The sequence below is a fragment of the Amphiura filiformis genome, chromosome 8 (genome assembly GCF_039555335.1).
Source record: "Amphiura filiformis chromosome 8, Afil_fr2py, whole genome shotgun sequence".
Taxonomy (NCBI): domain Eukaryota; kingdom Metazoa; phylum Echinodermata; class Ophiuroidea; order Amphilepidida; family Amphiuridae; genus Amphiura; species Amphiura filiformis.
This window is the reverse complement of record NC_092635.1, coordinates 20,283,181-20,302,976: the sequence shown is the minus strand read 5'-3', so window position 1 is coordinate 20,302,976 and position 19,796 is coordinate 20,283,181. Positions and strand designations below refer to the sequence as shown.

Sequence of the window (19,796 nt, the reverse complement as noted above, 5' to 3'; positions counted from 1 at the left end):
TGATTTCAAAATGCATTCAAATTCAATGCATTTTGAAATCATAATATAGAGTATGACATGAATACAAATTATCAATTTTCATATTAAAAATAACAAAACATCTTGAAATTATTATTTTTTTTTTTTATGTTAATAGATTTTCTCTTGTTTTAAAAATTTATAAATAATTAATTTTGGGATTAAAAATTAATTTTTTTAAAAAAATATTTTTTAAAAATTAAAAAAAAAAATTTTTTTTTTTTTTTTTTTTGAAATCAGTATAGTCCCACCCCCAATTTTGAAAAATGTTCACCCAAAAACGCAGGGATTGAGTTTTAAGGCGTGCGATTCGCACGCCGCACGCCTGAAAATACGCCGAGGGTGCGATTTTTCGCACACCTAAAAAAAAAAAAATTAAAAACATTTTTTTTTTTTTTTTAAGTTTTTTTTTTTTGGATTTAGAATGTCCCTGGAACTTAAGAATATCCTGGAAATATTTTAAAATAAAAAAAAAAAATTTAAAGATTTAAAAAATTATAAATTCATGTTCAAAATAGGCAAATTTATAATTGATGTTCACATTACAACCTATTTGTGAAGTAAAGAAGCATACAAAACAAATGCATTTTAAAATCATTCATAGATTATTATGTGAACATAAGTTACAAATTTGCCCATTTTAAACAAGAATTTATAATTTTTTAAATCTTTGTAATTTTTTTTTTTTTTAATTTATAAAAAAATCCAGGGACATTCTAAAGTTCAGGGACATCTAAGAGACATTCTAAATCCAAAACAAACAAAAAACCTTAAAAAAAAATTAATTAATTACAAATGACACTAGCAATAAGTCCAAAGTCCAGGGACATCTATGCAGTATACACCATTCATTACCCCAGAGCTTAACCATGGCCAGTTAAAAAAAGGACATGTATGTTGTCACAAAATTTTGCTAAGTTTTAGCTGAAAATGAAATCATAGTCATACACCAGTTTTGAAAAAAGCACACCTTGGTTTATTTAGGTGTGCGATTTGCAGCACACCTAAAAGCACACCTCGGGTTATCCAGGCGTGTGATTTACAGCACACCTGTCACATTGCAAAACTCAATGCCTGAAAAACGGGGTGGGACTATACTCGCGTCAGTACGGTAATTATATAATAAGCTTTAAATTGATGATGCCATTTAACGATTAATTATTCATGTCATGATTAATTATTCATATGACCCGACTCTTTGGTAAGAAAGAGTTGCCGTGATTGGTGGAAATACGTCGATGAAAGTGATTTAACCAATGACATAGACGCTTTTATTACTAGCGAGGTCATATCTATTATTATGGGATGATGGGTTGTAAACACAGGCCAGGGCGAAACTTTCATGCTCTGTGCGTGATCGTACAATATAAAATAATCGACATCTAAAATGATGAAAACTTTGCCTTTTTCCCCCAACATTTCAGAATTATATTCATGGATTAATGAGATTATTAAATCACATTTCCGTTGCAGTAAAAAAGGTAAAAATAACACAAAATGTGATCTAGACTTCCAAGCTTGTGCGCGAACCAATTTTGGTTCGCCCAGTTGCAACCAGCGAGAACCTTCACGCTTGAACGGTTCAAGTTCGCGTCGGATTTGAAACCCTGACACTGATTGGGTATTTATGCGAAATGTGTCAAATATGTGCCAATCACAGAAGCTGTTTATTTGCGATTTGACCTTTCACGCAATGTTTTTTTTTGTATCTGTACCAACTACTGTACACTCGCAACATACGATCGTATTGATAGCAAATTATAGCGAGCGCAAAACCAAAATCAGAGAAGGAGACACAAATCAGGACTTGAGTTTATTCATATAGACACACAGTGCTTGAAATCCCCGTATACATGCACAAATGCAATGCATGTAACTTAACTCTGTGCATGTAGAATTTGTGAAAATCAGCAAATTTTTAGGAAAAAATCAGTTGTGCAATGTGCATGTAAGTTTTATTTTGTATTTCGACCCTTGCACTGCACTGTAGGCACACCATAAAAAATGGCCAATTTTGTGAATCTTTAAAACACTGTATCTTCGCAACGGATTGTCCGATTGAGTTGATTCAAAAGGTTTTTAAATCATTTTGCAGAAGGAACAATCCTGACAGAAAAAGTAATTCCAGGGGTGGGTTTGAAATTTTCATGTGACCACCCTATTAGGCCTGATTTTCGACAGTTGTCGATATCAACTTTTTAATTTTGTCGATTGTCGACAATGAAAATGCTTGCCGATACCGGTGCTATCATCCATCATCACATCATTCATCACATGTCAATGACGCAACTAAAACACTTGAACTCAAATTCTTTAATACAATAATCATGATAATGAATAATATTGTGTACACATATAGTTCTACCGTGCACTGCATGAAGAATCTTGGTACACATAGACATGGTGTATCAGAGAAGATGTAATAAAGAGGAGGTTGATCCAGCTATCCTCAAACAAAAGCTGTGTGAGACCGCGGATGGTGGACAGGCCACAATGGGAGTGACCCCCCCTAGTACGAGGAACCCATACCGTAGTACTAGTAGCTCTGCACAACGGTATGGGACGAAGTGTATACAAAAAGCTAGTGGCTACTGGCGAGTAGTGCAACACAATTGCATGGTTTCAATTAGAGTTTGCACTAAAAAATACAAGGCTCCTGTAGCTTAAATAGTTGCATGTTTGTCATAATATTAATTACACAGCTCAAGTTCTTGTACTTGATCTTGATGTGGTAGCTGCACAAATCGCCCCAGTAGTGGCTGTTACCAAACTTCTATGCTTGAAATTCTGGTTCTGGTTCTGGTTGAGTCGGCATTGCCAGACATGCTGTACTTCACCAACTTCGCGGTCAAAGGTCTATGCGCATTTAATGGCGGCGCGTCGCGAAAAGAGCTAATTAATGAAGTTTATTTTTGAACATTTCCCGCTCGTCGCTGTCACTGTCGTCTCGTCGAGGTCATTCCAGTCGGTCGTCGTTCTGTGGAAGTAGCTGAATTTGTGCACATCCTTCCTGATCAGCTCCCTTTTGAGTTTCCTGCTGTTTCCTCTTGTTTTCAATCCTGCTGTTCCACCCTGTTGAACATAGTCTTCCGCTCTAATTCCAACTTCCCCATTCATGATCCTATACATGAGCTGGAGTCTGGCGTCTTTTCTTCTGTCTTGTAACGCTTCCCATCCCAGCACTCTGGTCATTTCTGTGACACTGCTGAGTTGCTTGTAGTCATTCATACAGAATCTTGCTGCCTTTCTCTGCACTGCCTCGATGGCTACGATGTCCTTCTTCTTGTAACGGGTCCCAAGAGCAACCAGCGTATTCCAGGATTGGACGTACCAGCGTTTTATAAGCTGTCTCTTTCATTTCTCTCGGGCAAAACCACAAGTTACGCTTGAGGAAACCAAGAACTTTGTTGGCTTTGGATGTCAACTTCTGGTATTGAGCCTTCCAGCTCATCTTGCTATCAATTTCGACACCAAGGTATGGATGAGTAATGTAATAAATTTCGACACCAAGGTATGGATGGTAATGTAATAAATACTCCATTATTTTATCCAGAATAAATAAAAATTCATTAGCACATGATCCAAGTCGGCGCACCAAAACTGAGATGGCACTTCAGTGCAAACTTAGCGCGTCACCAATAACGACAAATGTAGACATGATCACATTTTGAACATGTGAGGGCGGGCTTCATTAAGCTTAGTTGTGCACCAAGATCCTGTCTTAACTGTGTAATCCAATAGGAAAATGAACAAAATTTGGATTTTGACCCTCAAAACTCCAACCTAGCATGATTTTTAAAAAAACTGCATTTGAATAATATTTGATACTATCAAGTAATGAAAGCCACATTTCATGAAACATTTGCGAAAGTTTTGTAAAATGGCCCTTCGTGCTCAAAAATTCAGCCATAAAATATATACACACATGTTATGACATAGGAAGCCATTGATAATGCTGGGACACCAATTTGGCCCATTTTCAGACATTCAGACAAGCATACTTTTCCTCATAACATTGCCAATTATAGGCCTACATACATGATTGACCCCTCATTTTTTAAGTTAAATGATTCTCTTTTTAATGAAAGCAATTTTAGATGAATTTATTAAATTTCAAAATTTTATGAACATGCCTAACAAATGTCATACCGATAAAATCAAATGTGTCTGTTTGCCCGTTTTTCTAAGTTTGCGTTGCAAACTACCCCCCCCCCCCGGATCAATGATCTATCATGCATTTCTTCATTCAAATTCCCTGGTATTTTTAATTTATTTTTTGTAAGCTTTAATTTATATGCATTACTCACCTTTGCTGCAGCGACATTGCCGAGCTGTACCTTTCGGCCACTCTCTCGCTTTGTATTTTGATCTGAAATGACCAATAAAACCACAAATAGTTACAACGTAATTAATAAAATGTCATACACTTATTTAAACCACTTAATATTACTTACTTAAGACTAAAACTGGGGCACCACCGCCAAACATATTGTCGAATTCTACGGACAAACAGTAACCCTAAAACACGAAATGTAAAAGAAGTTGCTAGAAAAGAACACAGTCACACGAGGGTAGTTTTTCTAGAATGTTTCCGTGAAAACAGTAAAATATATATATTTAACTTATGCTAAACATTCAAATAAAAACATTTTATTTACACGGTTTTTTTAACATTTAGCATATTTTATTCCTTGTAAGGACAAAAGTGTTAAAGATAAGATCAGTATGAAGGACAAATTTATTTAAATTTGTTTCCTAATTTTAACAACAGCAGCCAATCAATTAGGATTTGTCTGACGACAGGTGGCAGCAAAACCCTTGGTTACCGCTTCAGAGGAGTATTGACAAGAGATGAACGAATATTTTTGATTGAGTCAAACAGGTTAACATTTTATAATTTTCGAGCCCGGCCAGTAAAATGAGATTTGAAGAATGGCTAGCCTAAAACCCGGTGTTGTCACTTCCGATTCAAAGGCGTAACACATGATCGTTCCAAAGTAAAAAAGACCCCCTATTTTGCGCGGTTCTAAGAACAGTTTTTAAGCATTTGTTACCCCTATTTAAAAACGGGTACAGTTACACCGGGGGCTAAAAGTGAGAAGGTAACAATGATGGTGAACGGTGATGCTAATACTAATAGCTGATAATTTGATACCCCGGTTTGATACAAACTACCCGGGAACGGATGATGATGATGGTACTGAGCTGCAGCAGATAAAGGGGCTGGTTTGCAATAAGTCAACCGGGGCCTAAAATTTCCCCGGAAAATTTCCAAACCGCCTGCCAATAGCAAGGTGACAAAAAGTGGGGCGCCCAAAGTTACGCAAAACTGCAAAAAGAGCCAAAAAATACAAAAACGCAGAAAATACGAAAGGGGGACATCCATGGGCACATGGGTTCAGGCCCCGCTTGCGACATGCGTGCCCGGGGCGTGCCCCGGGGCGTGCCCCCTCTTGGCCTGCCAAAAATCACTTGCCCAGCCTCTTGGCCTCAGTGACCTTAAAATCTCCCCCCCCCCGTGCCATGAATTTTTGGGATCCGACGTTGATGCCCGGGCGATGATGATGATGCTGCTGCTGATAATTTTTATAATTATGAAATGGTGATGATTTTGCTATGACGAATTTTCGATGAGCATGATGATCAGATGATTTTGCACAAAATTTGCAATTTAAAGAGAATTGGCCATTGCTCATTGAAATGAAGCTAGTATAAAGCGTACTCTTTCATTTAATGACATGCATAAAATATGAAAAATATTGCAAGGAACACTTGTGGTTTTGACTTTTAAAACCTACATTTTGGTCAAATGTGCGTGGATAGGTCGTTTTCAACAGATTTACCGCATTCACCTTGCTATAAACATCGAATTGTGTTATCTGTTGACGTAATGGAAAAAAACTAGTGTTTTAGGGGGAAGTAAGGCCTTCGTGTTAGCTTTCGTTCGATATAAAAAATATTCTGATTGGATGAAGGGAACACTTGAGGTTTTGACAAGAACCAATCACAAATTCCTATTTTCTACTAGATCTCACACAGCTCTTGTAATGTCATGCGCTCAACAGTGTAGGCCTAGTATAATCACAGACTGCGCAGAGACTAGACTCGTTGTGCTCGTTTTCATATGATGATGATGATGATGATGATGAATGATGATTGATGATGATGATGATGATGATGATGATGATGATGATTGATGATGATGATGATGATGATGATGATGATTGATGATGATGATGATGATGATGATGATGATGATGATGATGATGAAGATGATGATGATTGATGATGATGATGATGATGATGATGATGATGATGATGATGATGATGATGATGATTGATGATGATGATGATGATGATGATGATGATGATGATGATGATGATGATGATGATGATGATCTTGACGATTACTGTTGACAATGATGATTATGAACTATAGTAAAGACGACCATAGGCCTAAATACTGAAATTATCATGACGATGATAATACTTCTGATGCTCATGTTGATGATGATGACAATGATGATGATTATGATTTATGATGATTATGATGATGATGTGATGACGATGATGATGGATGATGTTAATGCTGATTATGAATAAACTAATGAAATAAACTAAATAAACTAAATAATAAAATAAATAAAATAAATAAAATAAATAAAATAAATAAAATAAACAAAATAAATAAATAGAATAAATAAAAGTAAACAAAATAGATAAAATAAAAATAAGAGAACGATTCATAAATAAATAAAGTATATAAAATAAATCAGAGAAAGATTCGTAAATAAATGAACGTATTTATTGTGGGACATTAGAGCACATCAGACATATCGAATCGCATTCTGAATACGAAGAATGTCCTTCTGATATCAAATAATTTTGATTTTATGAAATTCGCAATGTAATACACATTTTATGGCAAATCATTAAAAATTGATATTTTTGATATTTAACAGTACTCGAAGTAACCTTTATAAATCTGATGATTTATATTTGAAGTGTATGCAGGTGGGATGAAAAGCCGACGATCAATTGAAAATTTTGACCTTTCGTATTGAAGATATGGATTTTTCCCCAAAACACCAAAAAAATTGGGTCTTTTGGGAAAAAATCCATATCTTCAATATGAAAATTCAAAATTTTCAATTGATCGTCGGCTTTTCCTCCCAGCTCAATATACGCTTTTAAGACTATATCATTAAATTGATTAAATTTACTTCGAGGACTGTTATATCTCAAAAATGTGAAAAATATCAAATTTTAATAATTTGTCATAAAATTTGTATTATATCGTGAATTTCATAAAACGAAAATTATTTGATATCAGAAAGACATTCTTCGTATTCAGAATGCAATTCGATAGGTCTGATGTGCTCTCATGTCCCACAAAAAATACTGTCGAAACGCTCAAAACGCTCATTCCAGTCCCTTAAACCTTCATCATTATGTCCTTACATAATCTTTTCTGCAAACAATAACGCACAGATGTGAACTTTTAGAGGCAGAATTTCTTCACGCGTGACTGCACAAGCATGTAAACATAACGGCAAAGAAATCGGTAAGATACCGCCGCATTGCATGCACTGGCAACCCCATGCATGTGACAGGTACCGGTATTCTGATGTACACAGATGAGTAATGGTGGCTAAGAAAGCATGGATCGAATACGGCAGGGTGCTGCAGCATCTATGCAAGCACATAGGAGTCCTAGTCCAAAAAGACCTCGTAAGTAATATTGATTCAAAATGTTATGTTGTACAGCTAATATTTAATTGATGTTTTAACTTGATTACTTTAGCTAGACATGCGATTTGCTAAGTGCATTACAGGTGCCTTTACTTGCACACAGTGTCTATGTATGTTAACGTATAGGCACCTGCTAGCTACACAGGTATATAGTGAACACTGGGGAATGATACCACACCATTCACAGTATAATGGTGGTTATGCCTGGCCCGGGTGCCTGGCATTGCATCTTCAAGATCAGATGTGGACTAAATGGTACAGACATTGCATACATAGCCTATATTAAAATATCATGATATATTGTCTTGTAAACCATTGATATTAGGTTGATTTTGATGTTGAGAATATTGTCATGGTCTATATTGAATATGAATGCTCTGGTGCATGTGTTATAAAATACATTTTTTGATGAAATACATTCTGGGGTGTGAAGTCCTGTGAAATTGGCTTTGATGATTCTTGACTATGATTTTATGAACCAAAGAGTCAAGGTCAGGGGCTTTGTAGACTTTGTACAGTACTTCAGTGTGCAGTGGTCATTTATTTAAACATTTATTTTGGCTGAATATTGAACTTGAATCCACACTGGAATTGATCATGTTTACTATGTGTTTGTTATCGTACAAGTTGGGTAAAAAGTTTTTGACTCCAGGTTACTACTGCTTCACATTTGGTTTAATATTATAAAGAAATGATTATTTTTGCATATGTTTTGAAATTCTTGATTGTATTCACTGTATTGTAGCAAATCATGACTCGACTTGAGGTAAAAATGAAGCAACTTGGGGACAAACCAAAAGATTGATTATGTGTCCTATATAAATGATTTCAACTAGTTTTGTAGCCAGCCACCTCACTCCTGCCAGAAACTTTATCCTCAAATGTTGAAATTTGGTCTTGTTACATTCTTCAGACCAATGTGTTTGTACAAGCCTAATCAAGTATTTTACCCCCTCCCCCAAACGAAACTAGTTTTGTTTATTGGACATCATTGATCATTTTGTTTGTTCCCTTACTTGAGTGATACTGAAACCATATTGAATTTGTGCTAAAAATTGCCTCGATCACTTCAAGTTGCTAAAGATGTGGTCAAATGACTTAACTATAATGGTGACTGATTTACAATCCTGGATTGTAAAAACCAGGAATATAAAACCATGAAACATATGAAAGAAGTACCTTGGTCTTAAAACAACAACTTCTTGAAAGGAAGTAGCCTGAAGTACATGAATGTAGCACTACCCAATGTAGACTGCTTGGAAGTTATACTGTAACAATGCAAAGTTTATATCTAATACTTCCTTCCATAATTGTTGCTTGAAGTTGTAGCTGAACGGCCTGAACCATAGGATCCATGCATTGGAATAATGTTCAAGGATCTGTGATTAAAGCCATAATGTACAATTAGTGGCAGTGAAGGGGGGACTCTTGCCTCCTCCAGTCCCGTTCCCTTCCTCCCCCCTATGGCTATGTTGATTATGATAAAGTTTACAATGTCAAAAATTATAAATGGTTTGCTATGTCGAATATATGATAAGGTTCACGATATATGTCTAATATGAAATAAGGTTAGTTAGGGTTAGGTTAGACCTAGGTTAAGGGTTTGGACTAGGGTTAGAGTTATGGTCAGGGTTAGGGTTAGATTCAACATAGCAAGGGAGCGATCGTTATTTACGACAGGGGAATGGGCATTTTGAGGGGGGAGCATGAAAGTTTTTTGGGTCTTGAGGGGGGAATGCGAAATTTTTCATTGAACCAGGAGGGGGATTGTTAAATTTTAAATGGAGAAATTCGGGAAAACAAGGGGGGAATCCAAAATTTTGAGCAGGCGCGAGGGGGGAACTTTTTGTCAATATTTTTCCAAAAGGCCCATTCCCCCCCCCTGCCGTAATTCCCGTAAATAACGATCAGTCCCCAAACTGTGCAAACCTTATTTCATAATATTCAACATAATGAACCTTCAACATATTGGGCTGTAACCAGGCCTCTTGTCTCATTGATAGTATCCTACATCAAGATTGGGACTGTTTTTAAGATACACTATAATGACACTGAAAGTCTGGCTGAGACTGGTACCTGACAAACACAACTCTGAGGATGGGTGTGGTCCATTTCACTCTTTCAGACTCCAGATTATGCCCTAAATCAAGAGATATAGGCAGTACTATTGGTCCGTCCTGGTTGAACTTGGTACATTTACAAGTTTTATGCTAAATGCTATTGAAAATATGTGCATACCTTGGACTGATTTTATGGTTGTGGAGAAGATTTGTTATTGATTAGGACTGATTTTATTAGGTCTGAGTTGTTTAGGACTGACTTTTATTGATATTATTGTATAGGACTGACCTTTTGCTGAAACACATTCAGTTCAGAGTTCTTGCCTTTTTGACTGGATACCCTGGTTCTGACATTGAATTAGAACTACTATTTATACACTGCAAAAAGCGTGTTTAGGAATTAAACACTTTTCTTGCACCACATTTCTAAACATGCTTGATTCCTAAACCCTATAGTGGCAGCCAGCCCTGATATATAGCTACTAACCGCTCCATCTCGGGGCACTTGACTTGATGGGGGGTGCAGACAGCGACTGCAAAAAGTGTGTTTAGGAATTAAACACTTTTCTAAACACTATCTTGCACCATGTTTTTAAACATGTTTAAATGCTACACATGTTTAGGAATTTGATGGGTATGTGTTTAGGAACATGATGTTTTGGAATTTGTCATTGGTTTTTAGGAATTAAACACTTTTCTTGCACCACGTTTCTAAACATGTTTGATTCCTAAACACCAATGTCAAATTTCCTAAACACAGCCCATCAAATTCCTAAACATGTGTAGCATTTAAACATGTTTAAAAATGTGGTGCAAGATAGTGTTTAGAAAAGTGTTTAATTCCTAAACACACTTTTTGCAGTGATATATGTGTGTTTGAACAGTCAAATTTTAACTTAACAGAAGTGTGAACAAAATATATATTATTAGATCTGTAAAGAACTATTTGTGATTAACAATTGTGCTATATATTTCTAATAATGTTGTACATGTATACATTCCATTACACATAGGCCTATATTTCTATAGAAATAAACCTGCATATCTGAGATACAACTTACCAAGAATTACACATGACAGACCATGACTCATGCTTGGAAACAAATAAATGATGATATTTTCATATTCATTAAGCTAATTAATTTTGTAATGAACGTCTATAATTCACATCAGTGCAGGTAATTTGACATTGGTTTACAAATTCAAGTATTCTCTTGTTTTTATTTTTTGTAAATTTTATATTTCCAACCTAAATCAAATTTTAGTTATGGGAAAAGAAGCAAACTGCTAACTGACAGACTTGGTGGAAGGGGGAGTACCGGCCGTATGGAGATGTCCAGCAGATTTGGGTGCATTTAAGCCTTTTTAGTACAACTTTGGGCTTGCAATTTTCAGAAGACTGGTTTAGAAAATGGGGTGTTTTTCACAATTTCTTCCCAAATATGGCAAAGGTGCAGATTCTTTAGCAAAAGTTGCCCAAATTTACCAGAACTGGGCAAATTTACCTTGTTTTAGAAACAGAAGTAATGTAATAAAAAAAATTAGTATAATTTAGGGTCTTTTTTGTTGTTAAAATTGGTATATTTTTAGGGTAAAGTTTTGAAATTTCGGCAGCACATCTTTACCTTACCTTTAATCGAGTACCCCCTGGATTTTCAGCCACCTTATTTTAGTTTTAGACAAGATTTCTGATTAAATTGTACTCTCAATGGAAAACATCAATCACTAGTAAAACTCTGGGGTAAAACTAAATAATTATGATAAAGCATTGTGGCAAATGATAGTATGATATGGTATTGTACATCCTGTTTACTCATGCTATATTTACTTCAAATGTTCCTTATATTATTGACTTTTCATGTCAGTAATTCAATGTCCACCTGCAGTGGCGTAACTTTGGGTCAGGGTGCCCGGGGGCGAAAGTAGTTCGGGTGCCCCTGACCAACATGGTGCAGAACTAATCAATTTTAGTATTGAAAGCCAGACCTACCGAATAACTTACGAAGTGTTTCAGATTAAATTTATATCATGTTTCAATGCAGTTCATGTTAATAAAACAAAATGTTTTCACATTCTCTAATGTCTTTACTTTGGAGACTCGTCACTAGCTGCAGTGACGTAGCATATGGCGCCCAGGGGCAAGAATACAAAATACCCCCCTCTTCCTGAAACAATTGCGTCTTGGGCATGGCATGAAATGTGCATAAATACCACTAATTTGGTATTTAATCAAGTTGAATTTAGGTCTTTAAAATGACAATTTATATGTTGCAATGCTTGCCAAGAGCGAAAAATTTTGTGTTGAAGGGCACCCAAATGAAGAGTAATTCAATGCATGGTGGGTAAGGGTTTCCACTTCTTTCCTATAACAAAGTAGGCCTACTATCGTGTCAAAGGCTATCCAGGCTTGGGTGCCCCTTAGCCAGGGTGACCGGGGGCACGCCCCCCCCCAGAGCCCATAGGAGTTACGCCACTGTCCACCTGTTATCTATTTTGTGAGTTTTTGAACTCCATTACCTAGAAAATGAAAGATCTGGAGCTGGAGGCTTGATATTTTACATTATGTAAACTTGTACAAAACAGGTATACCCTATAGGCCTATAGCTTAATCTTTGGGATGAGTCTTGACCTATGATGAGTCCAGGACCATACTAAATATACAAGACGAGCCAAGAAGAGGACCAGTGGAAAGGGTGTAATATCAAAATATAAGAAACTATGGATGGTATCATTTTCCTTAATCCTGCTGAAGAATCACTAGGCCTGTTGAAATGAAGCAAATTTGTTTAGGTCTGGGTGCAGTTCCTATAATACTGACTAGTATACTAATATTTTATTACAAGAAAGCTTTGGGTACAAAAGCAACACAAATTAACAAGAATCAGTCCAATATCACTTTGTAGAATATGTAATAAAGATTCAGGTTCCTTGGCCTACATAGTAAACAATATACATCCAACTGGAATGACGTATGCAAACATCTTTCATGCAATAATTTCAAATCCTCAAGGCGTGTAATTCCAAAACATTCTGTTCTCATATATAGCTGCTATTTCTAGGATCCTATATGTTTGCGATAGAAGCTAGCGAGTAGCGTGTTCTATATTTTCATTTATATAGCACAGGATATGAACAATGATCGGAGACTTGGGTGATGGAGGGACATAATTGATACGGGATCTGATACGCAACAAAACATCGTCGAACATCACCATATCCTTCGATCTACTTTATATTTTATCATGCAATGTTACGTGGGAACTTTCACTTTTATCTGCAATAATTTTTGTAGTATTTTTCCAATTATATCATCAATATAGCTATGAAGAAGAATTTGATTTGAAAAGTTACAGTTAGGTTGATAAAAATGAATGAGTCGGAGGAAATGCACTGCCAAAAAATGTGAGCTCCCTCCCATCAAGTTGCCATACTACCGCCTCTCAATGTGCAGGAATTATTTTCCACATTTTTAAGTGGGTATTATTAAGAAGGTGTCTCAAAATTGTGTGACCCCCAAAATTACTGGCTCCCCGACACCCCCCCCCACCAAATCTCCTTTCCCTTTTTCTAAGGCACTCTCAAGAAAAACTTTTTTTTGGGGGGGGGGAGGGGTCAAAATGCCAAAAATTTTAGGTTGTTCTAACAGGGGGCAATCAGGGCAGGGAAAAGCCCAAGTTGGAGGAATGCCCCCCCCCCCACAAGCCACCACTGTCTCCAAGATAAACTTATCACTGCTTCTCTTCTTTATACTATAACTAGCTCTGTTCATCACCTACACATGTCTCCTTTGATAGCCATTTCCACAGCCAGACTTAAATTATTAAGAACTACAAAATGATGAATGAAAAATAATCCACTAGCCATATATTATTCATACTCCTTGACAGGTTTGCTCAATCCATGGAAGTAAGAGCTAGTGAGTGATGCTCACTACCTATCCCCATTTGCACCTCAAATTGAAATAACCCCCAATAATTCAATGACTAGCTCATTTTCACCATCATAAAATTTCACATTTGAAAATCTAAAATTCTGTGTTTGCATGCTAGTCACAATGCTAGAGCTAATCAGAATCGTGTTGTAATGCTGTCACATTCAGCCTTACTTCACAAATATAAATGAAAGGGTTGTTCATCAATTACAACATTTTCCCATACATTCCAAGTGTTTGTATGAGGGGAGGTGGGTAAAACTAACCTATAGTGCATGTATGAAAGAAATTAAATAAAATGATGATTGTTTCCTTGGGGGGAAAATGATGAGATTTTAAATTTTTTTTATGTACATATCTCAAGTCTCAAGGAGGGAGAGGGTTGACAAAATATGTATGCTTTGTACATATGGGGAACTGGGGATAAAATATTGAAAGCTATAATCTTCTGATCTTAATCTGAACACATCATAAACAGTACTGTAATAATATTAACTGATATTATTACAAAGAAGTTGAAATATTTGCACACAAATTTGAAAAAATAAAACCATTAAAATTATTAGCAAACATCTAGAGTCTAGCTATCACTTCTCATTATTGTCATCATTTAGTATCCAGGCTGCATTTGCTTAATCGATTCATACATGCAATGGGTATCCTCCTGTTTATATGCCAGGCTATTTATAGATCATAGCATACGCACACGGTTATCCCCTCGTGGTGAGGTTATCCCCCTTGTAGCAAGGTTGGCCCCTTTTTAACAATTCACGATAGAACATGGAGTTGATTTAATCATAAGTGATGCTACATCCAGCTACTTTCAATTATAATGCCCTGTAATATGTGGAAGCTTAGATGGCTTGCTTTGATTCAGTGGTGAACATTAATGGCTATCTTCAGTAGATGAATAAATTTTGTAGTAAAGCACTTCAGGTGTGTGGAATATTGGTATGCTTTTCTTGGCTTCGTATGAACCAGATAAGAGAACAAGGTTCAAATGCCTTAAATCCATGCTAGCTTATAATGGCTTACTTGCATTAGATGTCCACTAATGCACTTCAGTCATGTGATTGTATTTTGTAGTTGAACAATATATACTCTTTGGAATAGAAAATAGGTTGAAATTGTGTCCTTCACCCATCCATTAAGTGGTATACATATTAATGGATTCTATAAGAAGGCAGTGGACTATTTGATCAGTTTCAGTATAAAGTAATAAAGCACATAATAGAGAGATTGCGATTTCCAAACCATAGGCGTAGATCCCGGGGACGGGGGATTTATCCCCCAATATTTTGTCAGGGGGGGGGGATGGTCCCCGCCAATGTTGACGCCTGTATGTGGGTTTCTGACCAAATTAGCCTCATATTTGTCCATTTTAGCCCCCAAAGTGCAAATTTTTTCGCGTTTCGTGCGAATTTATTCCCTTTTTGCACCATATTTCAACATTTTTGCTCACATGTAATATGTACTAAATAAACTACATATATGTATATAATGATGTCTTTAGTACTAGACAAATGTGCATAAACTTGATGTGGAACCAACTAATTTGATAACCAAAATAAGTGATTTTAAGCAAAATCAATGTTGAATTTTTCATTTGATACTCATTTAGCAGGCTACATTATGCTGACAATCTAATCAAAATTGGAGTTGGGCTATTTCAAGTCGCTGAAAATAATGAAATACATAATAATTTCTGCACTTCTTGTGGCCATGAATATAAAATCAATTGTGTATTGGCAAATGACATCTTTTCATTGATTATTTCACATATCATGGCTGCTTTTCTTTGCTTTACAGAACAATGTTTGAATGTTGAAAGTAGGAAAACAAAGTGAGTTTTCTTTTATGAAAGTAATCAATCATATTTCAACATACTAAACTGAAATGTTTTATATTGAGAAACGTTAATTTTTAAACAAAGTTTTCACAACTTGCATACATACATGTATAGTGGAACTTGGTGGCTGTGCAGTGGCATCCTAAAGTGGGGAGAGGGCTCGGGTCTTGATTCCCCGACTGTTCAAAAATTTAAAGAACATTTTGAAAGTGTTAACTCTCTACTAGTGTAATGATCACAAAGAGAAGTCCAATTTATGGGGTAAAAAAAGATCACCTGGGGGAGGGAGTAAATTCTTACTACCAACGGCAACTTGGTCTCTTCCATATGACACTGCACACAATGATCAAATATGCAAGCATGAACTTTCAAAGGATACTAGACAATTCAGTATGTAAATTTGATGTTTATCCATGCATGATATCCAGGTCTGATGCCGATAGGCGGATGGAGGGGCAGCGATAGTTGATGATTATCGGTCTACTTGTTTTGTAATTCCCATCTGGATTCCACCACATTAAAACGGAGAGTATGAAGTAATGAAGCGTTGATTCCACTTGGTGATGTTTAATAGGTCATATAATGGTAGCCATATACATTTCATTCTGCAGTAACTGTCATTTTACTTTTTATGTGTACAAACGATGATCAGAGACAGTAGACTAGATAGTAGTACTACCCACATGCCAACTGATGTGGAGAAGCATGATATTAAAGTAGTTCTAATCCTGGCTGTGACAAATGAAGGAAGGAAAACAATGTGCAATTGTGCATACACCTTAAGACATGTCATATTGTCACATTTGGCAATGGACAACAAATCCTAAGACCTTATGTTATTGTTTTTTATAAAGAAGTTTATAATAATATTTCTTTTTTGCCCCCTTTTTGGAGAAGTCTAGTGTTTTATTCCATATTTATCTCTCACTCCTCAATCACTTGACAAATTTCATCCAAAATGCTAATTTTTGTAATTTTGTTTGCCTCATGTCACCAAAAGACCCAACATTCCACACTAAGCATTGGCACCAAATTCCTCTCTTTATTTGAAGGTTCTGGCTTACATCTATAATAGGTGATTGTCCCACTCTTATTGATTTAGGTGTAAAATATTTTTAATCATTATTTTTGCATCAACACATTTTCATGGTGTTGAAAAAGAACCCCCTGTTTTGTAGCATGAGCATTTAAAGACATGACAAATTTGCAAATCTGTGCAAGCTGTAACTACTGCAGATACACCTTCTTACTCTAAAATGATATTATTGTTTCCATCAGTGGCCAATCAGTGTCACATGATAAAGTGTCTGGATATATTTAGGTCTGTGTCAGTCTGTTGGCACAGGTGTGTACTTTAAATTAAAATGGGACTAAGTGAGTTAATCCCAAGAACGAGAAAATGCGTTTAGGCAAGAGGAGATGTCAATGTGTTAACATTTGCAAAAGTGTATTGTTGAAAGAATGATTTCTGTATCTAGACTGATATACAAATAAAAACAAAACAAAAAACAAACAAATAGCAAATGAGAAACATGCCTGGGAAACATGATGGCGGCAGCCGCAGTCTGTGGCCCTCACAGAGCGTGAGGCCAGCCCAAAGGACTGCACCAAGTGCGAAAAGAGCCCAACAGTATAGTGCTAGGTGGCAGTGGAATGACCATGTTGTGGAAAAGCACTACTCAGAACTTTGTCTTTTCCTGTTCAGTAGAATACTCTGAACATAAATTGTATCATTTTATTCACCAGAATTACATCAAATGACACAAAATAGTAAAATTTGGGAGAGAAAATTTACTAATTAACCAGGGGCTAAAACAAGCATTCACATGTTTTAAAATTTTCTTTTCCTGCATTAGAATACCAGTTTAATTGTCTCATTTGGCCATCAAAGTTGTATGAATCCTGAATGGTTGCATGTAATGTTTAATTGTCTGATGAGTTTGGTGTAAATGTCAAGGAGATAGGAAGGAAACGTGGTTAGATTGGTTACCCATGGTCTTTCTTTTTCAAAACTTTTTTTTTCATTTCTGATCCAAAATAATGGAATCAACTCCCTAGCAACATTCGGCTCTGTGAATGAAGTATATTTAGTTGTCAAAATGCAGGGAAGAACCACGGTTCATTTTTACATGCTTATAGGAATTTAAGGTTAGGGATTAGGATTAGGGTAAAGGGTTAGGGGTTAGGATTTAGGGTTATAGGGTTTAAATAACAAGAAACCAGGCCAGAAACAACTAGAAACAAGCTAGAATCTTCCAAGTGTAAGAGATGGATTTCAGTCTCTTACACACTATTGTAATATCACTCCTATACCTTTACATCACAGCAGCTGAGGTGTATCCCATCATGCTCTGCGGTACCATAGTAGAACTGCACATGCCATACAAAATCCCTCACTTCAACGTTCAATTACTCGCTTACTAGCTTGAACTATTGTTTGAAAAAACATGATATCTAAAGTATTGTGAAACTATCCATAGCTCTCAATATTTAAACGGCTCTTGTATTTTGTATGTATTTGCTATGTAGCAAGCAGATAGACTGCAGTGCATGATGGGATACTCCCTCCAGCTGCTGCTGGTCGTATTATATAGTTCTGTAAATCCACACTATTAAAAGACTAATTAATTTTCTGATTATTGTTGTTTGTTTATTATTGCTGTCTGCAATGTAACATAAATGAACAAGTGTACTTTATAAGCACTCTGCATGTATGTGCCATTAACCACCCAGAGTGCTTAACAAAGTCATTTTGGCCTCAGATGATCCCTAGATGACCCCAAAATGACCTTCCAAAAATTATTTGGCACTAAATGTTGACTGTACCCACCAAGTTTCATGCCCATACGACATTTTTTAGTAATTTGACCTCAGATGAACCCCTGGGCGACCCCAGATGACCCCAAAATGGCCTTCCAAAATTTTGACTCTAAATGTTGACTGTACCCACCAAGTTTCATGCCCATACAGCAGTTTTAAGTTATTTGACCTCAGCTGACCCTGGGTGACCCTGGATGAAGTTTCATGTCCACATATCCTTTTTCCCCCTTTCTCTTCTCTTCTCTCCTTTCCTCTTTTTCATGGGAGGAGGGGGGGAGAGGGGTGCCCCCTAATCTGTGCCTGTATTCATTATTATCACATCATATCAGTTCAATCCACATACATGTGTAATATTAACATCCCTTTACCTTTTATGATAACAATAAATAATTAGTACTACATGTAGTGGGATTCATTATGCATGCAAAAACTTTACCATCAGCTGCATATACTGCTACATGCACAATTTATTCAATATTTTACACCCATTTTATTTGTATTGCATTGCAAAATATTGAAAACGTCTAGATACAAGTTGCCATATAATTTCATTATCATCCATAAAAATTGCATTATTTTATCGAACTGTACAGGCCTGGTGTATTAAGGCCTGTAAATGTGCATGAAAGAAGTATCATTGTGATTCTATACCGCTAAACAGCTGTCTGTGGATTCGAATCAGGAAATCAAATTGTTGCAAGTTGATTTTGAAAAAAAAAATCTGACCCAGTATTGTTAGAAGATGAATGAAGCAAATGATGATAGCGGTTCCAGGAAACTGAAGAGGCCTAGCAGTCTAATTTTGAGGTCACAATCAGGTGAGATCTAATAATAACACCAAGTGATTAAAGATAGAATATTCAAATGATTATATCAAATTGTTGCTATAAATGTGTAATATTCATTTTATAACGATGAATAATTTGCTACATGATAATATATGTTGAGCTTACTGATGTCATTAGGAGCACCTGTAATCATGGGTTATATATCCATTGTTTAATATGTGATGCGATCAAGCAAAATCAGTCGGAACTCGGAAATATTGATTTTGAAATATAGCCATAAGCCAAATAAAGGAAATATTTTCTTTTGTTTCCTGTTGTTTTGGAAACTCTTTAATTTCTCATATCTTTGGACTGGTTGTTCAATTTCAATGGTGTTTTCTGCAAAATCCAGCTTTGTAAATGCTTTTTACTATCCTATAACTAAAGAAACTGAAAATTTAATATTTCCGAGTTCCAACTGATTTTGCTTGATTGCGTCATATAATTATGATGATGACACTCTGCGTGTTTCTACTGAGGGCCAAATTCCGTGCCATGCCGTGCCGTGCCGTGCCGGGTCATACCGGGTAACAAGCCCA

General features: G+C 36.1%; 2 protein-coding genes across 2 annotated transcripts in view; one reads left to right on the top strand and one right to left on the bottom strand.

Annotated features, from left to right (window-relative positions):
• The window catches only part of LOC140158791 (T-complex protein 1 subunit gamma-like), a 94,571-nt gene extending 89,980 nt beyond the window's left edge, over positions 1-4,591 (bottom strand). Inside the window, exons 1-2 of the mRNA XM_072182006.1 lie at positions 4,473-4,591; positions 4,326-4,387 (exon numbers count right to left, since the gene is read on the bottom strand). Of these exons, the coding sequence (XP_072038107.1) occupies positions 4,326-4,387; positions 4,473-4,506 (96 nt within the window). The 5' untranslated portion in view covers positions 4,507-4,591. The remainder of the gene's footprint in view (positions 1-4,325; positions 4,388-4,472) is intronic.
• A 2,925-nt stretch (positions 4,592-7,516) lies between these two features.
• Positions 7,517-19,796, top strand: part of LOC140158779 (multiple C2 and transmembrane domain-containing protein 1-like) — a 240,123-nt gene continuing 227,843 nt past the window's right edge. The window contains exon 1 of the mRNA XM_072181991.1: positions 7,517-7,749. Within this exon, the coding sequence (XP_072038092.1) occupies positions 7,680-7,749 (70 nt within the window). The 5' untranslated portion in view covers positions 7,517-7,679. The remainder of the gene's footprint in view (positions 7,750-19,796) is intronic.